This window comes from Sorex fumeus, unplaced genomic scaffold (assembly GCF_029834395.1).
Source record: "Sorex fumeus unplaced genomic scaffold, SorFum_2.1 ptg000096l, whole genome shotgun sequence".
NCBI classification, from domain to species: domain Eukaryota; kingdom Metazoa; phylum Chordata; class Mammalia; order Eulipotyphla; family Soricidae; genus Sorex; species Sorex fumeus.
In genome coordinates, this window is record NW_026606153.1 from 190,710 (window position 1) to 209,476 (window position 18,767).

An 18,767-nucleotide genomic window follows, 5' to 3' on the forward strand; every position below is an offset into this window, starting at 1 on the left:
CCGAGAAATGCCCTTTTCCTCCTATAGGATTGTGGTGGCAGAGATGCGCCCTCCCAGCCGCCCCCCTCCCACCCCCCTGGCGCTGTGCGCGTTGTTGGAGAAACTTCTCTGTTGGCCAAGTTGGAAGGGCTGTGGGATTTGTAGACAGGACTGACAGACATAACAGAAGGACCCAGAGACCCCCGGGAGTTCCTCTCAGGACTCAGGACTCCTTAGCTGGCATTCCAGAAACAAACGGAATCAATTCCTAGGACACAGCAGGGGATAGTTGACCCACTTGTTCGCATCAAGATGTAACAAACGTCAAGTTCTGGTGACTGCTGTCTAGTGGATTAGAGGTTCTTCAATTTAAATTTCATATTGAAACACCACAGACTTTTAAAGTCACAGACAAGAAACTACAAGAAAGTAAATCTTGGGGGCCAGAGTGATAGTACAGTGGGAAGGGCATTTGCCTTGCACATGGCCTACGTGAGTTCGATCTCCAGGATCCCATAGGGTCACTGTCATTGTCACTGTCCTCCCGTTGTTCATCTGTTAGCTCGAGCGGGCCAAAAAAAAAAAAAAAGATAACCTTTTCTTCCCTCCTTCCCCTCCCTTTCCCTTTCTTCCCTGTTTCGTCCCTCCCTCCTTCGTATCCTTAGCCTCCCTCCTCCCTTGCTTACGTCCTTCTTCCTCGCCAAGCCATGCTCTCGGCTCTGGGGTCCTCCCGCCCAGCAGTAGTGGGTCTTTTCAGCTTGTGGACCGATCTCAGGCTCGCCCAGTGGTGCTGCAGTTCCAACTCGGGCCTGGTGTGTACTCCAGCCCTTTGTGCCGTCTCCCCGCCCCTGGAAAGTCAATCTTTCTCATAGGCTTTCTTATTTTCTGGTCGCTCCAAATTTAGGTCTAGAAAACGCCTCTGTTTGAGCCGTTTTCAGTAACCACTAGACAGTCATCACCAGAACTGATGGCGCCAAGGCCTTGGCTTTCAGAGCTTCAGGCAATCACGCTCACCTCACGCCTCTGTTCTTTGGGGTTGTGTTGGGTCATGGGCTTCTCATACGTGTTTTCTGTTTTGTTTTCCCCTTCCTGTTTCTGTTCGTCCCCTTGGTCCATTCACTCCATCCTTGTGACTCTGGTAGGCCGATAGCCTGGCCAAGGAGCTGCAGGGGAAGGAGCTAGCGCTTCGTAGTCTTCAGGAGGACTTGAACGAAGCCGGCCGAGTGAAGGAGGCTTTGGAGAAAGATCTTCGGAGTTTGGTGAGTACCAGGGGAGTCGGACGCTGATCTTCACCTTGCTGAGGGAAAAGCGAAGCCTCCTCAGGCGAGCTCGGCCCTATCGCCTCTGAGGCTCACGAGCGTGTCAGCTAGAAAGCCCCAGGGGCTGCATGAGCCCCCATTGGGGCAGCAAAGGTAGGTGCGCTGCTCTGTCCCCTCTGTGCCCTCCGCCTCTGCCTGATCAGTGAGTGGCCAGCGATGCTCCCGGAGTGCTGGGCTCCTTCCTCCCCTCAGCAGCGCCTCAGGCTCCTCTCCCGTGCCCCCTGCTCCCTCGGCTCTGTCTCCCCTGCCAGCCGGGAGCACTGGGGGCTCACAGCAAGGGGAGGGGGTGAGAGACATGTGCTGGTAAGGCCGGTTTTCTGGAACCTTCCAGACACCTTCCTGCACTGGATCAAAGTGTGTTTTCTGGTTTTCTTTTTAGGATTTGTGTGTGTGTGTGTGTGTGTGTGTGTGTGTGTGTGTGTGTGTGTGTTTGTGTCTTGGGCTTTTTAGTATTCAGCTGTGCTGAGACCTTCACCTGGTGGCCCTCAGGGGACCACGTGAAATGCTGGGTATTGAACCTGGGTTGGGCACATACAAAGCAAAACACCTAAAGTATCTGGTTGTTTTTGTTTTTGTTTTCTTTTTTGGCTTTTTGGGTCACACCTGGTGATGCTCAGAGGTTACTCCTAGCTCTGCACTCAGGAATTTCTCCTGGCGGAGCTTGGGGGACTACATGGGATTCCGGGGATTGAACCTGGGTCAGCCACGTGCAAGGTAAACGCCCTCCCCACTGTCCCATCACTCCGGCGCTGGACCTTGATGAACTGGGCCTTTCCATTGACACAGTACTGACGGGGTCCCGTCAGGACCCGAAACTGAGCCCTGAAGGAGCCATTCAGAACCCTGCGGGAGGTTTCCAAGGGAATCGTCCTTGCCGGGGCAGCATGGGCCCAGCACACGCAGCATCACATTCTATCTGTGTGTGGTCGAGAACATGTGTACACACGTGTGTCCACAGCCATGCACACACCCCAGTATACACACATGGGCTTCTGTCATGTGCAGACTCATACGTGTCCTTGGACATGCAAGCAAATACATACATACTTGCACAACTCACTCGTGTTTGCCAGGCAGATACACACTGGGCATTGATAGCTGAGTTTGGGGTGGATTATTTTTGTTTTCTGGGTTTTTTTGTTCTTGTTGTAGTTCTTGTTGTTTTTTGTCTTTTTGGGTCACAGCTGGGGACATTCAGGGGTCACTCCTGGCTCTGCACTCAGGAATTGCTACTGATGGTGCATCCCCTATGGGATGCTGGGGATCAAAGGCGGGTCAGCCTTGTGCAAGACAAACACCCTCCCCGCTGGGCTATTGCTCTGCCCTTGGGGTGTGTGTATATATATATATATATTTTTTTTTTTGGTGGTGGTGGTGGGGGACTAGTGCCATGCCTGTCAGTCCTTGGAGGCGACTCCTGGCTTTGTGCTCAGGATATTCCTGTTAGTGCCGGGATTCAGACCGGGGCCAAGTGGCGTTACTCAGTGCTTTCTCTCTCCCAGCCCCCAGATGATCACCATGTTTATTGGGGCTCCCCCCAAACTCGGTGGTACTCCTGGCTCAGGGTCTAACCGTCTGGCTGTTCTCGGGCACCTGGACCCAGTGCCAGCCCTTCAGCCCCAATATCTATGTTCTAAGTGCAAGTTCATTTTCATGAACATTGTGTGTGTGCTGTTGAGCAGAGCAGAGTCGCCATGTGTGTGCGGGTATGTTTGTTTGTGTGCGTTGTGTGTGTGTGTGTGTGTGTGTGTGTGTGCGCGCATGTGTGCGCGTGTGTGCTGGGGGCAGGCAGGGGGCCTGCGGCTGACGGTGGCCCCCGGCTCCCCGCAGGGGGAGAAGGTGGACGTGAGCCGCAGCCAGTCCCAGGCTCTGCAGGCCGAGCACGCCAAGTCCACCACGGAGAGCCAGGCGCAGCACGAGGAGGCGCTGCAGGCCCTGCAGAAGCTGCTGCTGCAGGCGGATAAGCTGCAGGCGGTGCAGGCGGAGAACGGGAGCCTGCTGCAGGAGGTGGCCGAGCTGAAGACGCAAGTCGACGAGGCCAAGGTGTGTGGGCGCAGGGCTGCCGTCTCGGGGTCGGGCTCTGTTGGGGGCCTCGGCCTGCAGCCTCAGACACTTCCTCCACCCGTTGGCGCCTGTGAGAGCCGGAAGGGTGTTGCTCCCGGGGCACCCGGCAGAGCACATAGAAGCCCAGGGACCCCAGCTTGGGTTGTCCGTTTTGTTTTTAGCTTGCTCAGTAAGTTCAGGCCTTCGTGTTTTCACTTGATTGCTCAAAGGCATTTTTTAGTGTATCAGAGAAATGTTAAGGTTCGAAGCTCAGTGGGGAGAAATAGAGCGGCTAGAACTAGTGCAGTGAGAGGGCACTTGCTGTGCACGTGACCCACCGGGGGATCCCCAGCATCCCCCAGGGTCCCCCAAGCACCCAGGAGGAAGCCGTGACCTCTGCCGGGTGTGAACCCCAAAACAAGAAGGAAAATAATGTATACACACATATATGTGTGTACATACATAACATGTACATATGTGTACATCTTTATATCCATATAATAAGTGTATTTTAATTCATATGTACATATTTTGATACATTTTTAGTTTTCCACGCTTGGTCCCATGTATAGTTTATACATATATGTGCTTGTATGTATATGTGTGTGTATACATATCTATAAGCCAATGGCTAGAAAACGGAACCGAGCTTACATCAGAGGAAACCAGGGCTGCTGAGCAGCGGCCATGGCCCGCGTGTGTGTTGGTGCCCGGCCTCTTTCCACCACGCACCAGAGCCAGGGCTACGTCTCCTCTCTGGACCACCTGCACGGCCCAGTTCTGTGGCCAGCAGCCTCGTGTGCATGCTCAGGTCAGTCCCATTCCGGTAACCTGACCGTCAGCGGTCAGCTGCCCAGTGCATGCGAGTAGCCTGCTGCGGCTCATGGCTGCTGAGCTGGACAGAGAAGATAGCCCTTGCTGCAGAAAGTTCTGGAAAGTACATGGCGGTTAAACTATGGTGTGCATTGAGACTCAGAAACGAAGACGCACAACCCGTTGCTGACGGGCAGGGAGAGCAGGTGAGGGAGACCCTGGCCCGTGTGCGGCCACTCCTCCTGGAACCCCTGGGCCCCTCCCAAATTACTGCAAACACTGCCTCCCATTGCTCATCGATTTGCTCGAGCGGGCCCACTAATGTCTCCATTTTGAGACTTGTTGTTACTGTGTTTGGCAAGCAAAACCTGTTGGCTTCAGTCTCCAAAGCTTGGTGGATTAGTCTGGATTTTCTATAAAGTGTAAAACTTTTGGGACTAAGTCCATTTCCTGCCTCTGTTTGTCCCTGTGAAAATCGTTTGGCAAGTAGTGGTTGCTTTTCCCTTCCCCTCCTGCACAAAGTTCAAAAACAAAATACTTTTTGTAGTTCTTTGAATTGTACTGAAAACTAGTTTTTTAATGCATCCCTTCTATGACAGAGTGATGGATTTTATAATAGAAGAATTGAAGTGGGGGGAAAAAAATCTTATGCCCCAATGTCAAGATCCAACTGTCCAAACTTCCGGGGAGCTGTCAGGAATAATTTCAGATGGCATTTCAAAAATAAAATTGGCTGCTAGTAGAATGGGTAGGGTGCAGCCTTGTACTCGGCCAACCCAGGGTTGATCCCCAGCATCCCGTATGGTCCTCCGGCCCTGCCAGCAGTGATCCCTGAGCACAGAACACTGAGCGAGACCCGAACATCACCAGGTGTGGGGCCCCCATCCACAAAATAGGCAGGTAGTTATGTTGACCCTAAGAAGCTAACTGTGTTAGAGCCTCTCCATCCTGCATGTGTGTGTGCGTGTGTGTGTGAGTGCGTGCGCGCGCGTATACACGCGTGTGCAGGTAAGACTACTCTGCCATTTTCATTTCTGGTGTTTAGGCCACATTAAGTGCTTGGCTTGCTTGTGCCTGCTTGATCTCATTCTTGTTTCCATTCTTCCCCGCTTTTGTTTCTGTAGTCATTAACTTACCCAATAACATCAGAGGAAATTGAGCTGATGTCGAAGGATCGCAGGGCCCTGAGGTCAGAGAATCAATTGCTGGCGAAGGAGAAGCTCTCTCTGAAGTCAGAGAGAGGGTCATTGCTACTGAAGCAAACAGAAGCCGAGGCCAAAAACTCTTCGCTGCGGGAAGAGCAGAGGAAGCTCTGGCTGTTGAGCCAAGCGATTCAATTAGAAAAAGAGAAGGTCATCGAGGCCAGGCGGGCCGCAGAGAAGCTCTGGCAGGAGGAGCGGCTCCGCCAAGAAGCCCTTGAGGCGGAGAAAGAGAAAGTGCTGGAATTGGGCAGGGCGGTGCAGGAGGAGCTCCAGAGGGTGCGCACAGAGAACGAAGCACTGCAGGTCACTGCAGGTCGCCAAGGTGGGGCTGCAGGCCCTGGTGGAGGAGCTGCAGATGAGCAAGAGCGGCCTGGTGGCCGAGTGGAAGAAGGGCCTGGAGGAGAGGGGCCAGCTGGAGGAGCATGTCAAGAAGCTGGTTCTGGAGAAATTCAACATTAATACTTTTGGATTTTCTTATCACAAAAAATTAAATGAAGGACCTCAACCATCAGAAGTTTATCATCCAGTTTGAATCTATTTTTGTTCACTTGAATGTCTTCTAGTTCTGTCAAAAGTGATAAATAATGTACCATCCAGGCTACATGTATAATAAGAACTTCTATAATTATATGTATGATTTTGATGTATTTTCCTCTGGAGATTCTCAACTGTCTGACAAGTGAAAGATCTGTATCAATTGAAATTTTTAGTAATAACCATTATTGAATTTGTTTCACAAACTATGTAAAGCAGTATTAAAACTTGAGCGAACAAGTGTCCTATATCTACTTTAATAAAATTATTTCTTTTTTGCCAGTGATAACTGATTATTTTTAGGTTTATTTAGAAAAGATTTTTGGCTAGCAATGAAGAACTATAGAGTCAAATGAGTCAAACAGTTTCTACAATGGAATTCTGATACACCAATTTCTTTTTGTTTCTTTATGTTTGTGCCACCCCTGGTGATGTCTTAGGGCTTATTTATGGCTCTGCACTCAGGAATCATTCCTGGCAGTGCTTGGGCAAACTATAGGGAATGTCAGGGATTGAAGCCAGATTGGCCACCTGCAAAGCAAATGCCCTACCAGCTGCACTATTGCTCTGGACCTGTAAACCATTTTCTTAAAAGTGTTTATCTTGAGCTAAAGAGATAGTGCAGTGAGTAGGGTACTTGCATGTGGCCGATCTGGGTTTAATCGCAGGAATCCCATCCAGTCATCTGTGCCCTGGCAGGAGCAATCTCTAAGTGCAGAGGCAGGAGTAAACCCTAAGAAGCACTGGGTTGGGAGTATGGTGCCACCAGCAGGTCAATCTGTACCTGTGAGTCGAGTGCATCAGCAGCCTGATGGCGCCTTCAGACGTCCAGGTACCCCCAAATTGCTGCCGTGCGTTTGGCCAGACCCCAAAAAGTTGGGGCAGAGTTGACCAAGAAAGTAAACAGGCAAAAGTTAGGTATGTGGGAGATACACCCACAACACCTCCAGTTCAGCTATATAATTAGAGGCATGTCCTCTCTGGTCCCTGATTGAACTGCCTAACGGCCATGATCCCAGAGACTCAGAAACAAATCTCGAAACCCAATGGTTTTTGGCAGAGATGTGTCTAGTCCCTGCAGTAGGTTAGAGGCGCTGGGCCACCCCAGGTGGGAATAGATTCCGTGCCTTGGCCTGTTCTCCCTGGCAGCCTGCTGGCCGCCATCCTCCAGAGGCCACAATCAGGTTTGGGCCAACAGTGACGAGACACGTAGGGCCTCACGGGATGGGGGTGGAGCTGGCCCTTTCCTCCCCAACGAGACCCCCAAGTCGTCACCCACAAACAGCCGCTCTGGCTTCTGATTGAGCTGTTTAACGGCCATGATCTCAGAGACTCAGAAACAAATCTCGAAACTCAGCAACTTTTGGCAGAAATGCATCCAGCTCGCACAATAGGTTACTGTTGCCGGGCCACCCCGGGGGGGAAAGGGTGCTGTCCCTCCACCTGCTCCCCCTTAGGGGCTCAGTGGCCACCATCCGCCAGAGGTCATTGGACAGTCAGGTTTGGGCCCACAGTGATGAGACATGTGGGGCCTCATGGGATGGGGGTGGAGCCAGCATTTTCCTCCCCGTCTAAATGTGACCCCAAGTCGCCGCCCATGAACGGCCTCTCTGGCTCCTGATTAAGGTGCTTAATGACTATGATCCCAGAGACTCAGACACAAATCTCGGAATCCAGTGGCTTTTGGCAGAAATGCATCTGAACCCTGCAGTAGGTTACTGTCGCTGGGCCATTCCAGGGAGGAAAGGGTGCTGTCCCTCCACCTGCTCCCCCTTGGTGGCTCGGTGGCCGCCATCCTCCAGAAGCCATTGGACAGCCATTGGCTGTGGGATTTGTAGACAGGACTGACAGACATAACAGAAGGACCCAGAGACCCCCGGGAGTTCCTCTCAGGACTCAGGACTCCTTAGCTGGCATTCCAGAAACAAACGGAATCAATTCCTAGGACACAGCAGGGGATAGTTGACCCACTTGTTCGCATCAAGATGTAACAAACGTCAAGTTCTGGTGACTGCTGTCTAGTGGATTAGAGGTTCTTCAATTTAAATTTCATATTGAAACCCCTCAAACTTTTAAAGTCACAGACAAGAAACTACAAGAAAGTAAATCTTGGGGGCCAGAGTGATAGTACAGTGGGAAGGGCATTTGCCTTGCACACGGCCTACGTGAGTTCAATCTCCAGGATCCCATAGGGTCACTGTCATTGTCACTGTCCTCCCGTTGTTCATCGAGTAGCTCGAGCGGGCCAAAAAAAAAAAAAAGATAACCTTTTCTTCCCTCCCTCGCCTCCCTTTCCCTTTCTTCCCTGTTTCCTCCCTCCCTCCTTCCTATCCTTAGCCTCCCTCCTCCCTTGCTTACTTCCTTCTTCCTCGCCAAGCCATGCTCTCGGCTCTGGGGTCCTCCCACCCAGCAGTAGTGGGTCTTTCCAGCTTGTGGACCGATCTCAGGCTCGCCCAGCGAGTCCCCACGGGGTGAGTGGCGCCCAGCGGGGCCCGGAACCACTGTGGCAGGTTTGTGTGGCGTTTCGCGCTGTGCTCTGCCACTGAGGCCAACCCCTCCCTGCCCCCCCCCCCCCGCGTGACTCAACGAGGTTTCTCCCTCCAGGCTGTGCAGACAGCGGAAGATGCCAGGCAGTTCATGGAGCAAATGACCCAAGAGAAGACAGAGACCCTGGCCTCCCTGGAGGACGCCAGGAACACCAATGCGAAGTTGCAGAGTGAGGTGGGTGATGGTGGTGACCAGGGCTGTGTAGGCCTGGCCTCAGCCTTGAGAGAAACCATATCCTGGGCCAGAGCGATAGCACAGCAGGGAGGGCGTTTGACTCACACACGGCAGACCCAGGTTCAATCCCCGGCATCCCATATGATCCCCTGAGCACCGCCAGGAGTAATTCCTTGAGTGCAGAGCTAGGAGGCATCCCTGTGCATTGCTGGGTGTGACCCAAAAAGAAAAGAAAGAAAAAACATATCCTTAGTCACTCAGCGAATACACACAGGGCTTGGGAGGGGCATTCTTCATTCCGAGTCCTCTTTGTCTCTGTCAGGAGCCTCTAGTGTCCGTTCTTTTTCGGTCTTTTACGCCACCACCAACAGTGCTCAGGGTCTGCTTCCTACAGACGGGGCTTCCTGCACGGGTGCGCTGCAGGACGCCCCTGAGCCGCGTGTCTCCGGCCCTTTGCTATTCAAACTTGCGTCTTCACGTCTGATTTGTGTCCCCATCCATGCCACTGGAAAACAGAAGCATTTGACCAGGTTTCTTTTCTCTTGGTCTCGAAGTCGGATCCCTTAAAGAAAACAACTTGAAGAATGTGGAAGAGCTGAAGAAATCGAAAGAGCGTCTGACTGTAGAGAATCAAGAGATGGAAGAATTCAAGAAAGAAATGTAAGTTTATGTCCTATGAGAGAAATTGCTTAATTAAATCACTTCAGTTTGGACCGGAGCCATAGTCCAGCCGGTAGGGCGTTTGCCTTGCAAGTGGCTGACCCAGGTTCAATCCCTGGCATCCCATGTGGTCCCCCGAGCACCCCCAGGATGGATTCCTGATTGCAGAGCCAGGAGTAACCCCTGAGCATCGCTGGGTGTGACCCAAAAAAGCGAAAAAAAACACTTTATTTTAGGCAGCAAAAGTGAAAGCAATTGCTGGGTTTTTTTGTTTGTTTTTTTTTGGGGGGGGGACACCCAGTAGTGCTCAGGCACCATTCCTGGCCGGCTCGGGGACCATAGGGGGTGCCAGGGGTCCAACGCGCGTTTGCAGCCTGCAAGGCAAGCACCCTGCCTGCCCTACTGCCACTCCAGCTCCAATGCTGCTTTTTAAAAATATATATGGGAGGTTCGTAAAGTGGAATGGACAGTTCCCATCCCCCCACACCTGTGGGGGCGCTGGCAGCCTTCCCCGTGGGCGTTCAGGAGCAGAGCTCCGTGCGAAGTAGAGACACGAATGTGGCTGAGGGGATGACTGGTGGCCTTGGGGACCCAAAGATCCTTCTGGAACTGCAAGTGGATCGGGAGTCACTGTGTGGCTCCCACGGGAGACTGAGCAGTCTCCCCAAAGCAGGCACCACCTGCAACCAGGTTTGCTGGTGACCATTTGCTAAGTGAAAGCTGCTCATTTGTCAGGAGATGGAGATAGGGAGAGAGAAAGGGAGGGAGGGAGATTTTTCATCCATAATTAAAATTAAATCTCCCAGCTCCTAAATGACTAATTAGCTCAGGCCTGAAATACCTCCCCCCCATCACTAAATAAATAGCTCTGAAACATGCCTCATTTAATCATTGAGAGCATTTTGATGTGGATTTGACCCCCTAAATCTTCATGGGGTCACCCTAGTGTGCAAAGTATGGGGGATGGGAATTAACAAATCAAGAGAACTGAAAGGGGCCGAACGAACGCCACCACCCATTAGACTCTGCAGGTTAAAAATAGTTGTGTTCAGGCATGACAGATGGATCCAGCCCTCGGTGACTGGATCGGCACACAGTCAGCGTGACAGCTCGCATGGGGTTCAGCCAACACAGTCTCACCGTCACCGCAACCTTTTATGGCATAAACCAGAAACGCAACCCTCATATGAAGTATTTGTAACATCCTTGTAAGAACAGTAGTTTGGGAGGAGTGGGGCCAAGACACACTACAGTGAGTAAGGCACTTGCCTTGCGTGCGGCCACCCTGGGCCTGACCCCTAGCACAGCTGTGTGTATGCCACGCCCACCCCTAATAGTTTGGGATGTGTATTTTGAAATAACCAATAATGGGAGGCTGTTTGAATTTATTTACACTGTTCACATTGGATCTGCGTGCATTGGCCTTGCAGGGTCTCTCTTTTAAATCATTGTTTTATTTTACTTTTTTTGGGGGGGGGGGGGTGGCTACACTTGGCTGTGCTCAGGGCTTACTCCTGGCTCTGCGCTCAGGTTTCACTCCTGGTGGGGTTGAGGGGGGGTCCTCTCTGGTGCCGGGGATGGAACCCAGGTCTGCTGTGTGCAAGGCCAACACCCTCCCCGCTGTGCTCTGGCCCAGGCTCCTGGAGGTACTTTTCCCGACTCCACCCTGGCACCCACCTGCTGGGGAGTGAGCTGACCGCCTTTCCTTCAGGCGTTTCACCTGAGTCAGGTGCAGTCTGGCCAGTGGACAGACAGTGGCAAATAGGACAGTTTATTTTTGCCGAAAGAAAAAAAATTCTCCTGGGGTGCAGAATATCCCCATTTTCAGCATGGAGCGTTCCTGAGCTCCACAGACCCAGACAGGCCCAGCGCCAGCCCTCGCCACAGCCCCTCTCAAGCAGTAGGAATGCTCTCCAGGCGGGGTGCAAGAGTGAAGGGTGTCACTCGCTTAAAAAGGCGTCACGCTGTGGGCCGTGTGGGACACAGCGGCCCAACCCCGCCTGCTGATATGATGGATGCTATCAGGCATGTGACCGCATCGGTTTCTGCTGGCTGGGCTGCCTATTTCCATGGTAACGCTGGCTGCGCTGTCCTTGCAGAGAAATCTACTCGGTTGCTTAAGGATGGTTTTAACCTAGGCCACAAAGCTAGGAGGCCAGGGCTACCGTCTCCCTTCTTCTTTTTAAGTTAAGAAATACTCAAATTTGGGGCTGGAGCGATAGTACAGTACAGGGGAAAGTGTGTGCCATGCATGCGGCCAACCCGGGTTCCATCCTTGCACCCCACATGGTCCCCCAAGCATCACGGCGAGTGACCCCTGAGTGCAGAGCCAGGAGGAGGAAGCCTGGTGCATCACCTGGAGTGGCCCTCAAGAAAAAGAACAAACTAACCCTCAGATTCACGCCTCTTTAAAGTGCCCCTCCCCCTCCCCAGAACCCTGAGCTGCAGAAACAACCTTCACCCCTTCACCCCATTGGCTTTGCCCTGGGGCCCCAGGACAAGAGTTTGACACAAATGGGCTTTATTTATTGGAAAAGAGCCTCTTGTATGCAGCAATGGGGGAAGTGCGAGACATTCCTGAGTTAGTTCCCGGCACCTTGGGGTCAGGGAACATGGACCGTGGGGGTGTGAGTACCGATAACCCCGCCCACCGCCCCACGTGGTTTGATGTCTGGCATTGCAATCTACAAATTCATCTGCTCTTGAAACAGCCCCTGCGCTAAAACACTGCCAAGCAAAGCCTTTGGACAATTGTACTGGAAGAGCAGAGGAGAGGAGAGTCAGCACAAAGGATGCCTAGGACGGGAATAAAAGTCTAATCCTGGGGCAGAACCAATGGCACTGCGGGGAGGGCCCAGCCTTGCCTGAGGCTGACCTGGGCTCAATCCCCGGCGTCCCATGTGGTCCCTAAGCACTGGCAGGAGTAAGCCCTGAGCACAACTAGGTAGGACCCATAAACAGAAGCAAAAAAAAAATTATAAATCAAACATTATTTAGCAATACAGACTTTTGAACCCAGTGGCAGCAGTAGAATCTGCAGTCTTATTACTTCAGTAAGAAGACCGTACGACCAACCAGAAAAGTGACGACCAAAAATTCTGCAGTGACCAGATCTGGAAGGGGAAGAAAATAACCACTTTTCTGTACTCAAATTTTTCTTTCTTTTTTTTTTTAATGACATGCGAGGGGCTAGAATGATAGTACAACGTACAACGGCTAGGGCATTTGCATATTCAATCCCCAGCATCCCATATGGTCCCCCATGCACCACCAGGAGTAATTCCTAAGTGCAGAGCCAGGCGTAACCCCTGAGCTTCGCCGGGTGTGACCCAAAAAGCCAAAAATAAAATAAAATTAAAAAACGAGTAACGTGCTAGTGTTATTTTAATTAAAAACTACATATTCCCTTGCATGTAAAAACGTTGTTGTTGTTGTTGTTTTTCACTTTCATCACTCTATGGGGCTGGAGTGATATCACAGCGGGAAGGCTCTTGCCTTGCTTTTTGTCTGACTCAGGTGTGATTCCCGCACTCCGTATGGTCCCCCGAGCACCGCCAGGAGTGCTCTCTGAGCACAGAGCCAGGAGTAAGCCCCGAACACCGCCAAATTGCCACCAAATAAAAAGAACTATCTTGTTACAGATTCGTTTTCTGCATTTACTGTTATGACTCAGGAGAACAAAAACTTCAACCAGAGTACCAGGAGAAAAAGACATCGTTCCACAGGATGGAAAACATCTTGAACTGAGGTGGAGCAGAGAAGCCCAGAATTTGAACTTGCTGCAGAAATGCAAACGAAAGTCAGAATGAAAAGGACAAATAGGGGAGCTGCAGGATAGCACAGCGGGCAGGGAACTTGCCTTGTTTGAGGCCAACCCAGGGTCCATCCCCGGCATCCCAGGTGGATCCTCCCCCAGCCAGGAGTGATCCTTGAGCACAACGCCAGGAGTAAGCCCCTCACATCACCAGGTGTGGCCCCAAAACAAAAGAAAAGAAAGAGGCAGATGGGCCTAAGCATATCTGAGCTTTGCTCTGAAGTCTGGGGCCGCAGGGAGCACAGGCTTTGCAGGAGGCAGAGTTCCCTCCCTCCACCCAGCCCCCAGCAAGGAGCCAGGAGCATCCCCAAGGCCAGCCCACTGCCAGGCTGCTGAAGATGGAGGACACAAGGAAGGGAAATGCGTTTCCCATGAATTCTACTGTGCTGTAATTCCCTATGCCACAGCGCACCCGCCACCCCACCCCACTGTGAGTTCTGGTTGCGGGGAGACCCCCTCCTCTGTACTCTTGAGTGGCGGTTGTCGGGGTCTGTTGCACGTCCATGGTTGCCGCCCGTCTCAGCTCCTTCCATCTGCTCATCCTCCCAGCCCCCCAGAGCTGGTCCCAAGTGGTCGGTTCATCCCTGGTGCTATTTGCAGGAGACAGCTCCCAAGTTGGGGGCACACAGACACCAGAGTCCCATCCTCCCCTGCACTCCCCACAGCGCACAGCCCCCCAGAATCATGACTGGTGCCCTGGCTTGAGGAGGCAACCGTCCATCAGAAGGCGAAGCAGTTTTTTGTTTCATTTTGGTTTGGTTTTTAAAGACACTCGTCTTGGCATGCAACTTAGTGCTGGAGCGGTAGCACAGCGGGGTAGGGCGTTTGCTTTGCACGTGGCCGACCCGGGTTCGATTCCCAACATCCCATATGGTCACCTGAGCAACACCAGGAGTAATTCCTGAGTGCAGAGCCAGGAGTAACCCCTGTGCATCGCTGGGCGTGACCCCCGGTTAAAATAAATACATAAATAAATTTTAAAAAATAAATGGCCCAGTTAACCACTTGTCCGTTTCCCTCTGCTGCCTCATCACCTCTGTTCCCCTTGCCCCCTTATGTCCCAGGAATGTTTATGCAGCCATCCATGGAAAGTCACTCCTTCAGGGGCCGTGGAAGTCGTAGAACTGGTACTATCTTGTCTTGTACACAGCTGAGCTGGGTTCAATCCCTGGCACCCCATGTGGTACCCTGAGCCCAGAGCCAGGGTAAACCCTGAACATGGCCAGGTGTACACACATCCATCCCAAAGAAAAAAAAGTTCAGTGAATCAAAGGAACAAATGATGACTTTATTTTTTTTGTGTGAGTAAAAAATTTTAAAACTATTAAAAAATTTTAAAACAAATATTGAACTGATTTGAACCAGTGAGTATGACACGAACATCCACTGCTGTCCTGGACCCCAGACTTTAATGAGATCCCCCACTTCACACGCACCTCTGTCTCTCTCCAAATATGCATCCCAGGAGCCACACTTCTGTCCCCTCTCATGTCCTTTCCAGGCTGTGGCATTGCCCAGTCTTGACTGGCTGTCCGTCCCCGCCCTGTGCTCCCCCACACACGTCCTTTTGTGGTGTAAATGCTCACACACACACACACACACAGCCACACACGCACCCGTTTGGTTGTATCTGTTGTGTGTTCGCTCCTTCCCTGTCTTGCCGCCCTCTCTCCCCAGGCCAGGTTCTCCATCTCCTCTGCCAGCCAGCCCGGAGGAGAATCTGGCCGAGGGTGTGAGGCCACATGCTCCGTGTGCCCCGAGCTCTCATCCTCTACCGGAAACCCATGTTCACCTTTCTGTTCTGGCCTTTTGCGAATTGCCTTTTTGTTTAAGAGCAACTCACTTTGGTCCTCTCCAGAGTCAGGATGAAAATCTTTCTCTGTTGCGTTAGTCGTAACAATCTTTGCCCCGTTCTGGCTCAGAAAGGTTTCAAAAACACATTCTCCAAACTTGCTGAAAGTTGCTGAAATGAGTGAGAACCAGTGGATACTCCCAGCATAAAGCCGCTCTGCATGACATTCATATAATTGCTTTGCATGTGTGTGTTTTAATTGTTGTCATAGCTTGGTAATAATTTATTCAAGATATCGCACTTCAACCTGGGATTAGCTGTTTAAAAGAATTCTTTTGGGGGGTTGGGGGTGCAACCAGTCCTTCTTTTCTTTTTTCTTTGTGTTCTCCATCTCCCAAAGTTCTTAACTTGTTTCTTTAAATTCACATGGACACAGTGATATGCAGGTTCTGGCATGTACACATAGGCAAACTTTTTCTCCCTCACAGTCAGTAAAATTTCACTAAAATTTTGCACACGTAAAAGCCTGGGCCCCTCCCCCCACAATAGTCCTAGGAGCCGTTGAGCGTCCATTCTAGGGCAGTTGTGCACTGGCCTCTCTCTGGGTTGATTTCTGGCATTTTGAACACTTTGGTCTTTTAGAGGATCCGAGTTCATAAGAGACTCCGATGAAGAGAAAGCTTCCCTACAGAAATTCATCAGTATTATCAGTGCTTTGCTCAGGGAGAGGGACACAGAGCTGGAGAAGCTGAGAAATGGGGGTCGAGTCCCGGCCCCGCCCACGTGGACCCGAGCCATGCCCATCTCCGCCAGGGCCACGCCTACATGGGGGCCGAGCCACGCCCATCTCTCTGAACCACGCCCACATTGGCCTGAGCCATGCCCACTCCGGCTTCAGCCACTCCCATGTCGGCCCAGGCCACGCCCACATGGGGGTCACAGCCACGGCCACGTGGGCCTAAGCCACACCCCTGTGTTGCAGGTCTCCTTGCTCAGGGGAGAAAATGCCTCTGCCAAGTCCTTGCATTCAGTTGTTTAGTCCCTGGAATCTGACAAGGTGAAGCTGGAGCTCAAGGTCAAAATCTTGGAGCTTCAACTCAAAGAGAACAAAAGGCAGCTCGAGAGCTGGGCAGGTAAAATGCTACCGCTTGAGGGGTGCCTGCTCTCCGCCTCCCCCACACCTCCGGGGGCACCAGCCCCCCTGCCCCGCCGCCCCTCCCCCAGCTGGCTGCACAGGAGGGTGAACTTGGGCACCTGCCTGGAGCATGGGCTCGCGGTAGCGTCCCTGGGTCCGCAACACTGGCGCCAAAATAAGAGCCCAAAACAAGGCGAAAAGGCACTTTGGGGATGGGGGTTAGTTTGGTTTGGGGGTCACACCTTGTGGTGCTCAGAATTTACTGCTGGCTCTGCTCAGGGATCACCCTGCTCAGGGGACATTCAGGGGACCAGAGATCTAACCCCCTACCTGCTGAACTGTTGCTGCCCCAAAAAGGCACATTTTCAAAGACCTATACTCACTCTTTTTGTTTTCAACTGAAAGGTAATTCTGATTCTCAAGCAGATGAGGACGAAAGGGCCCAGGAGAATCAGGTAATATTTCTTTGCTGTGTTGCTTCCATGTTATGTTTTAGTTTGGTTGTTAGTTTGGGGACCACACCCCGTGGTGCTCAGGGCTTACCCCAGGCTCTACACTCAGGAATCACTCCTGGTTCCCTGAGCACCACCAGGAGTAATTCCTGAGTGCAGAGCCAGGAGTAATCCCTGTGCATCGCCAGGTCTGACCCAAAAAGCAATAAATAAATAAATAAATAAAATGTATTTATGTTTAAGTTTATGCATTTAGGAATAAAATGGGGGCTTTTTTGTTTGTTTGCTCATAGGAGTTTTCGTTGCAATGAGTATTAAATAGATTCACCTCATTCTTTTTCTTTTTAAAGTTTTATTAGTGAAACACCATGAGGTACGATTGTGGACTTGCAAGTGTTTGTGCTTGGATTTTAGTTATACAATGATCAAGTACCCATCCCTCCACCAGTGCCCATTCTCCATCACTAATGATCCCAGTAACCCTCCCACCCCCCAACCCCCCCCACCTCATCCCCCCCATCCCATCTCTGTGGTAGGACATTCCCTTTTGTTCTCTCTCTCTCCTTTTGGATGTTGTGGTTTGCAAAAAGGAATTGAGTTCACCACCGTGTTCGGTCTATAGTCTACTTTCAGCATGCATCTCACAACCCAAGTGGATCCTCCAGACACCCGATTCACTTCATTCCTGAATCCTCGCCCTTTTGGTCTGGGATACTGGACTTAAGGATGAGGTGTGTCCTTCCAGCGTCTGCTTCTGAAACCTTGGGCATTTCGTGCACATTCCATGCATCTGTGTATTTCTGGAGGGAAGATTCTTGGTTTCACAGTTTCAGAAGAAAAGCTATTTGGACATTCCCAATAAAATTATTTCTGCTCAAAAAAAATAAACCATTAGCCAGTGTGTTAAGTCTATGTATATTATATAATCTCACTCTGAACTGTCCTCCTCCAGTACCCCCCAGACAAGTAAACAGTTATTTCATCATTTTTTATTTTTCCATAAAAGTAGATGTATATGTTTATAAGCATATGTAAGCCAAGCCTAAATGTTTTCTTTTTGACTTAAATATTTTCATTTTACACGAAATGGTCTGAGCTTAGCTCTCTTAATAGCTGCTTACTATTCTATTCTATGGATTGCTGTAATTTCATCAAATTTGAAATTAATCTAGGATAAACCCCTAGAAACAGAATTGCTCCACCTAAAACTTCCTTTATATTTGGCTACTTGACTTCATTTCTCCTGTGCTGAATGGAGGGGCCATCTCAGCTTCTGTCCCAGACACCCAGCGGCTCCTGGGACTTAGCTCTGCCCAGTGGGGGCGGCGAGCCCGGAGCTGCCCGGGGTGTCTCACTGTCCTGGGCATGAGGAGCCCAGCGAGCCTTGTTTTCTCTCTCCTTTAAGCACCCGCTGGCCTTGTTTTCTCTCTCCTTTGCCTCCGCTTCCACTTGTGCCTCCTGCTGCCGCCAACACTTTCCTCCTAATCAGCAAATGCTTTGTTGTCTTCCTCACTTGTGAGTGTGTGTGCATGTGTGAACATGTGTGTGTGCTCACGCGAGCACTGGGGAGCGTGTCTGTGTGTGTGTCCGGGTGTGTCCACGTGTAAGCGTGTCTGGCTTTCCCCTCTAGATTTGAATCCCTGCTCTGGCCTTTTCCTCTTCCTGAACGGTAGCTCCCAACAGGACCGTGTCTCGGAGGGAAGTGGGAATCGTTTCTTGGCTCCAGTGTGGGAGGGCCTGGGCCCTCTCAGAGACTCGTCGTCAGAACTTGCCCTGAGGGAGAAAAAGAATCAGTCTGTTTTTCTGGTTTTCTTTTTACTTTTTTGGGGGGCCACACCTGGCGATACTCCGGGCTTCCTCCTGGCTCTGCACTCAGGAATCACTCCTGGCTGCTCTCTGCTGGCCCCTGTGGGATGCCAGGGATCAAACCTGGGTTGGCTGAGTGCGAGGCAAGCACCTTTCCCGCTGTACTATCACTCAGACACAAACCCGCCATTTTTTAAATGAAACATGATTGTTTGTGCCTACAGTCATGCTTGCTTTTGTAAAGTGGGATTTTTTCCCCCCGTGGATTTTAAAGAAGTGAGTCTGTCTTTGTAGGAGAGGGAAGGCCCTCTTGACTCCCTGCTCTGAGAGGAACCGAGGGGGCCCAGCATCTCCTCCTGGGGTCTTCCCTGGGGTACCCAGGAGCTTGCGCTCAGGAAGGGAGAGGGGAGCTCTGGCTGCCTCAAACCCTGGGGCGGGGACTGGAAGCGGGGCCCAGCCTCCTCTGTGGTGGGCTGCGATGGCTCCCGCAGATGGCT

General features: G+C 51.5%; 1 protein-coding gene across 1 annotated transcript in view; it reads left to right on the forward strand.

Moving 5' to 3' along the window:
* LOC130041054 (CAP-Gly domain-containing linker protein 1-like) overlaps positions 1-18,767 on the forward strand; it is a 166,430-nt gene that overhangs the window by 14,134 nt on the left and 133,529 nt on the right. The window contains 4 exon segments of the mRNA XM_056133076.1: positions 1,122-1,238; positions 3,129-3,341; positions 5,279-5,650; positions 5,652-5,780. Of these exon segments, the coding sequence (XP_055989051.1) occupies positions 1,122-1,238; positions 3,129-3,341; positions 5,279-5,650; positions 5,652-5,780 (831 nt within the window).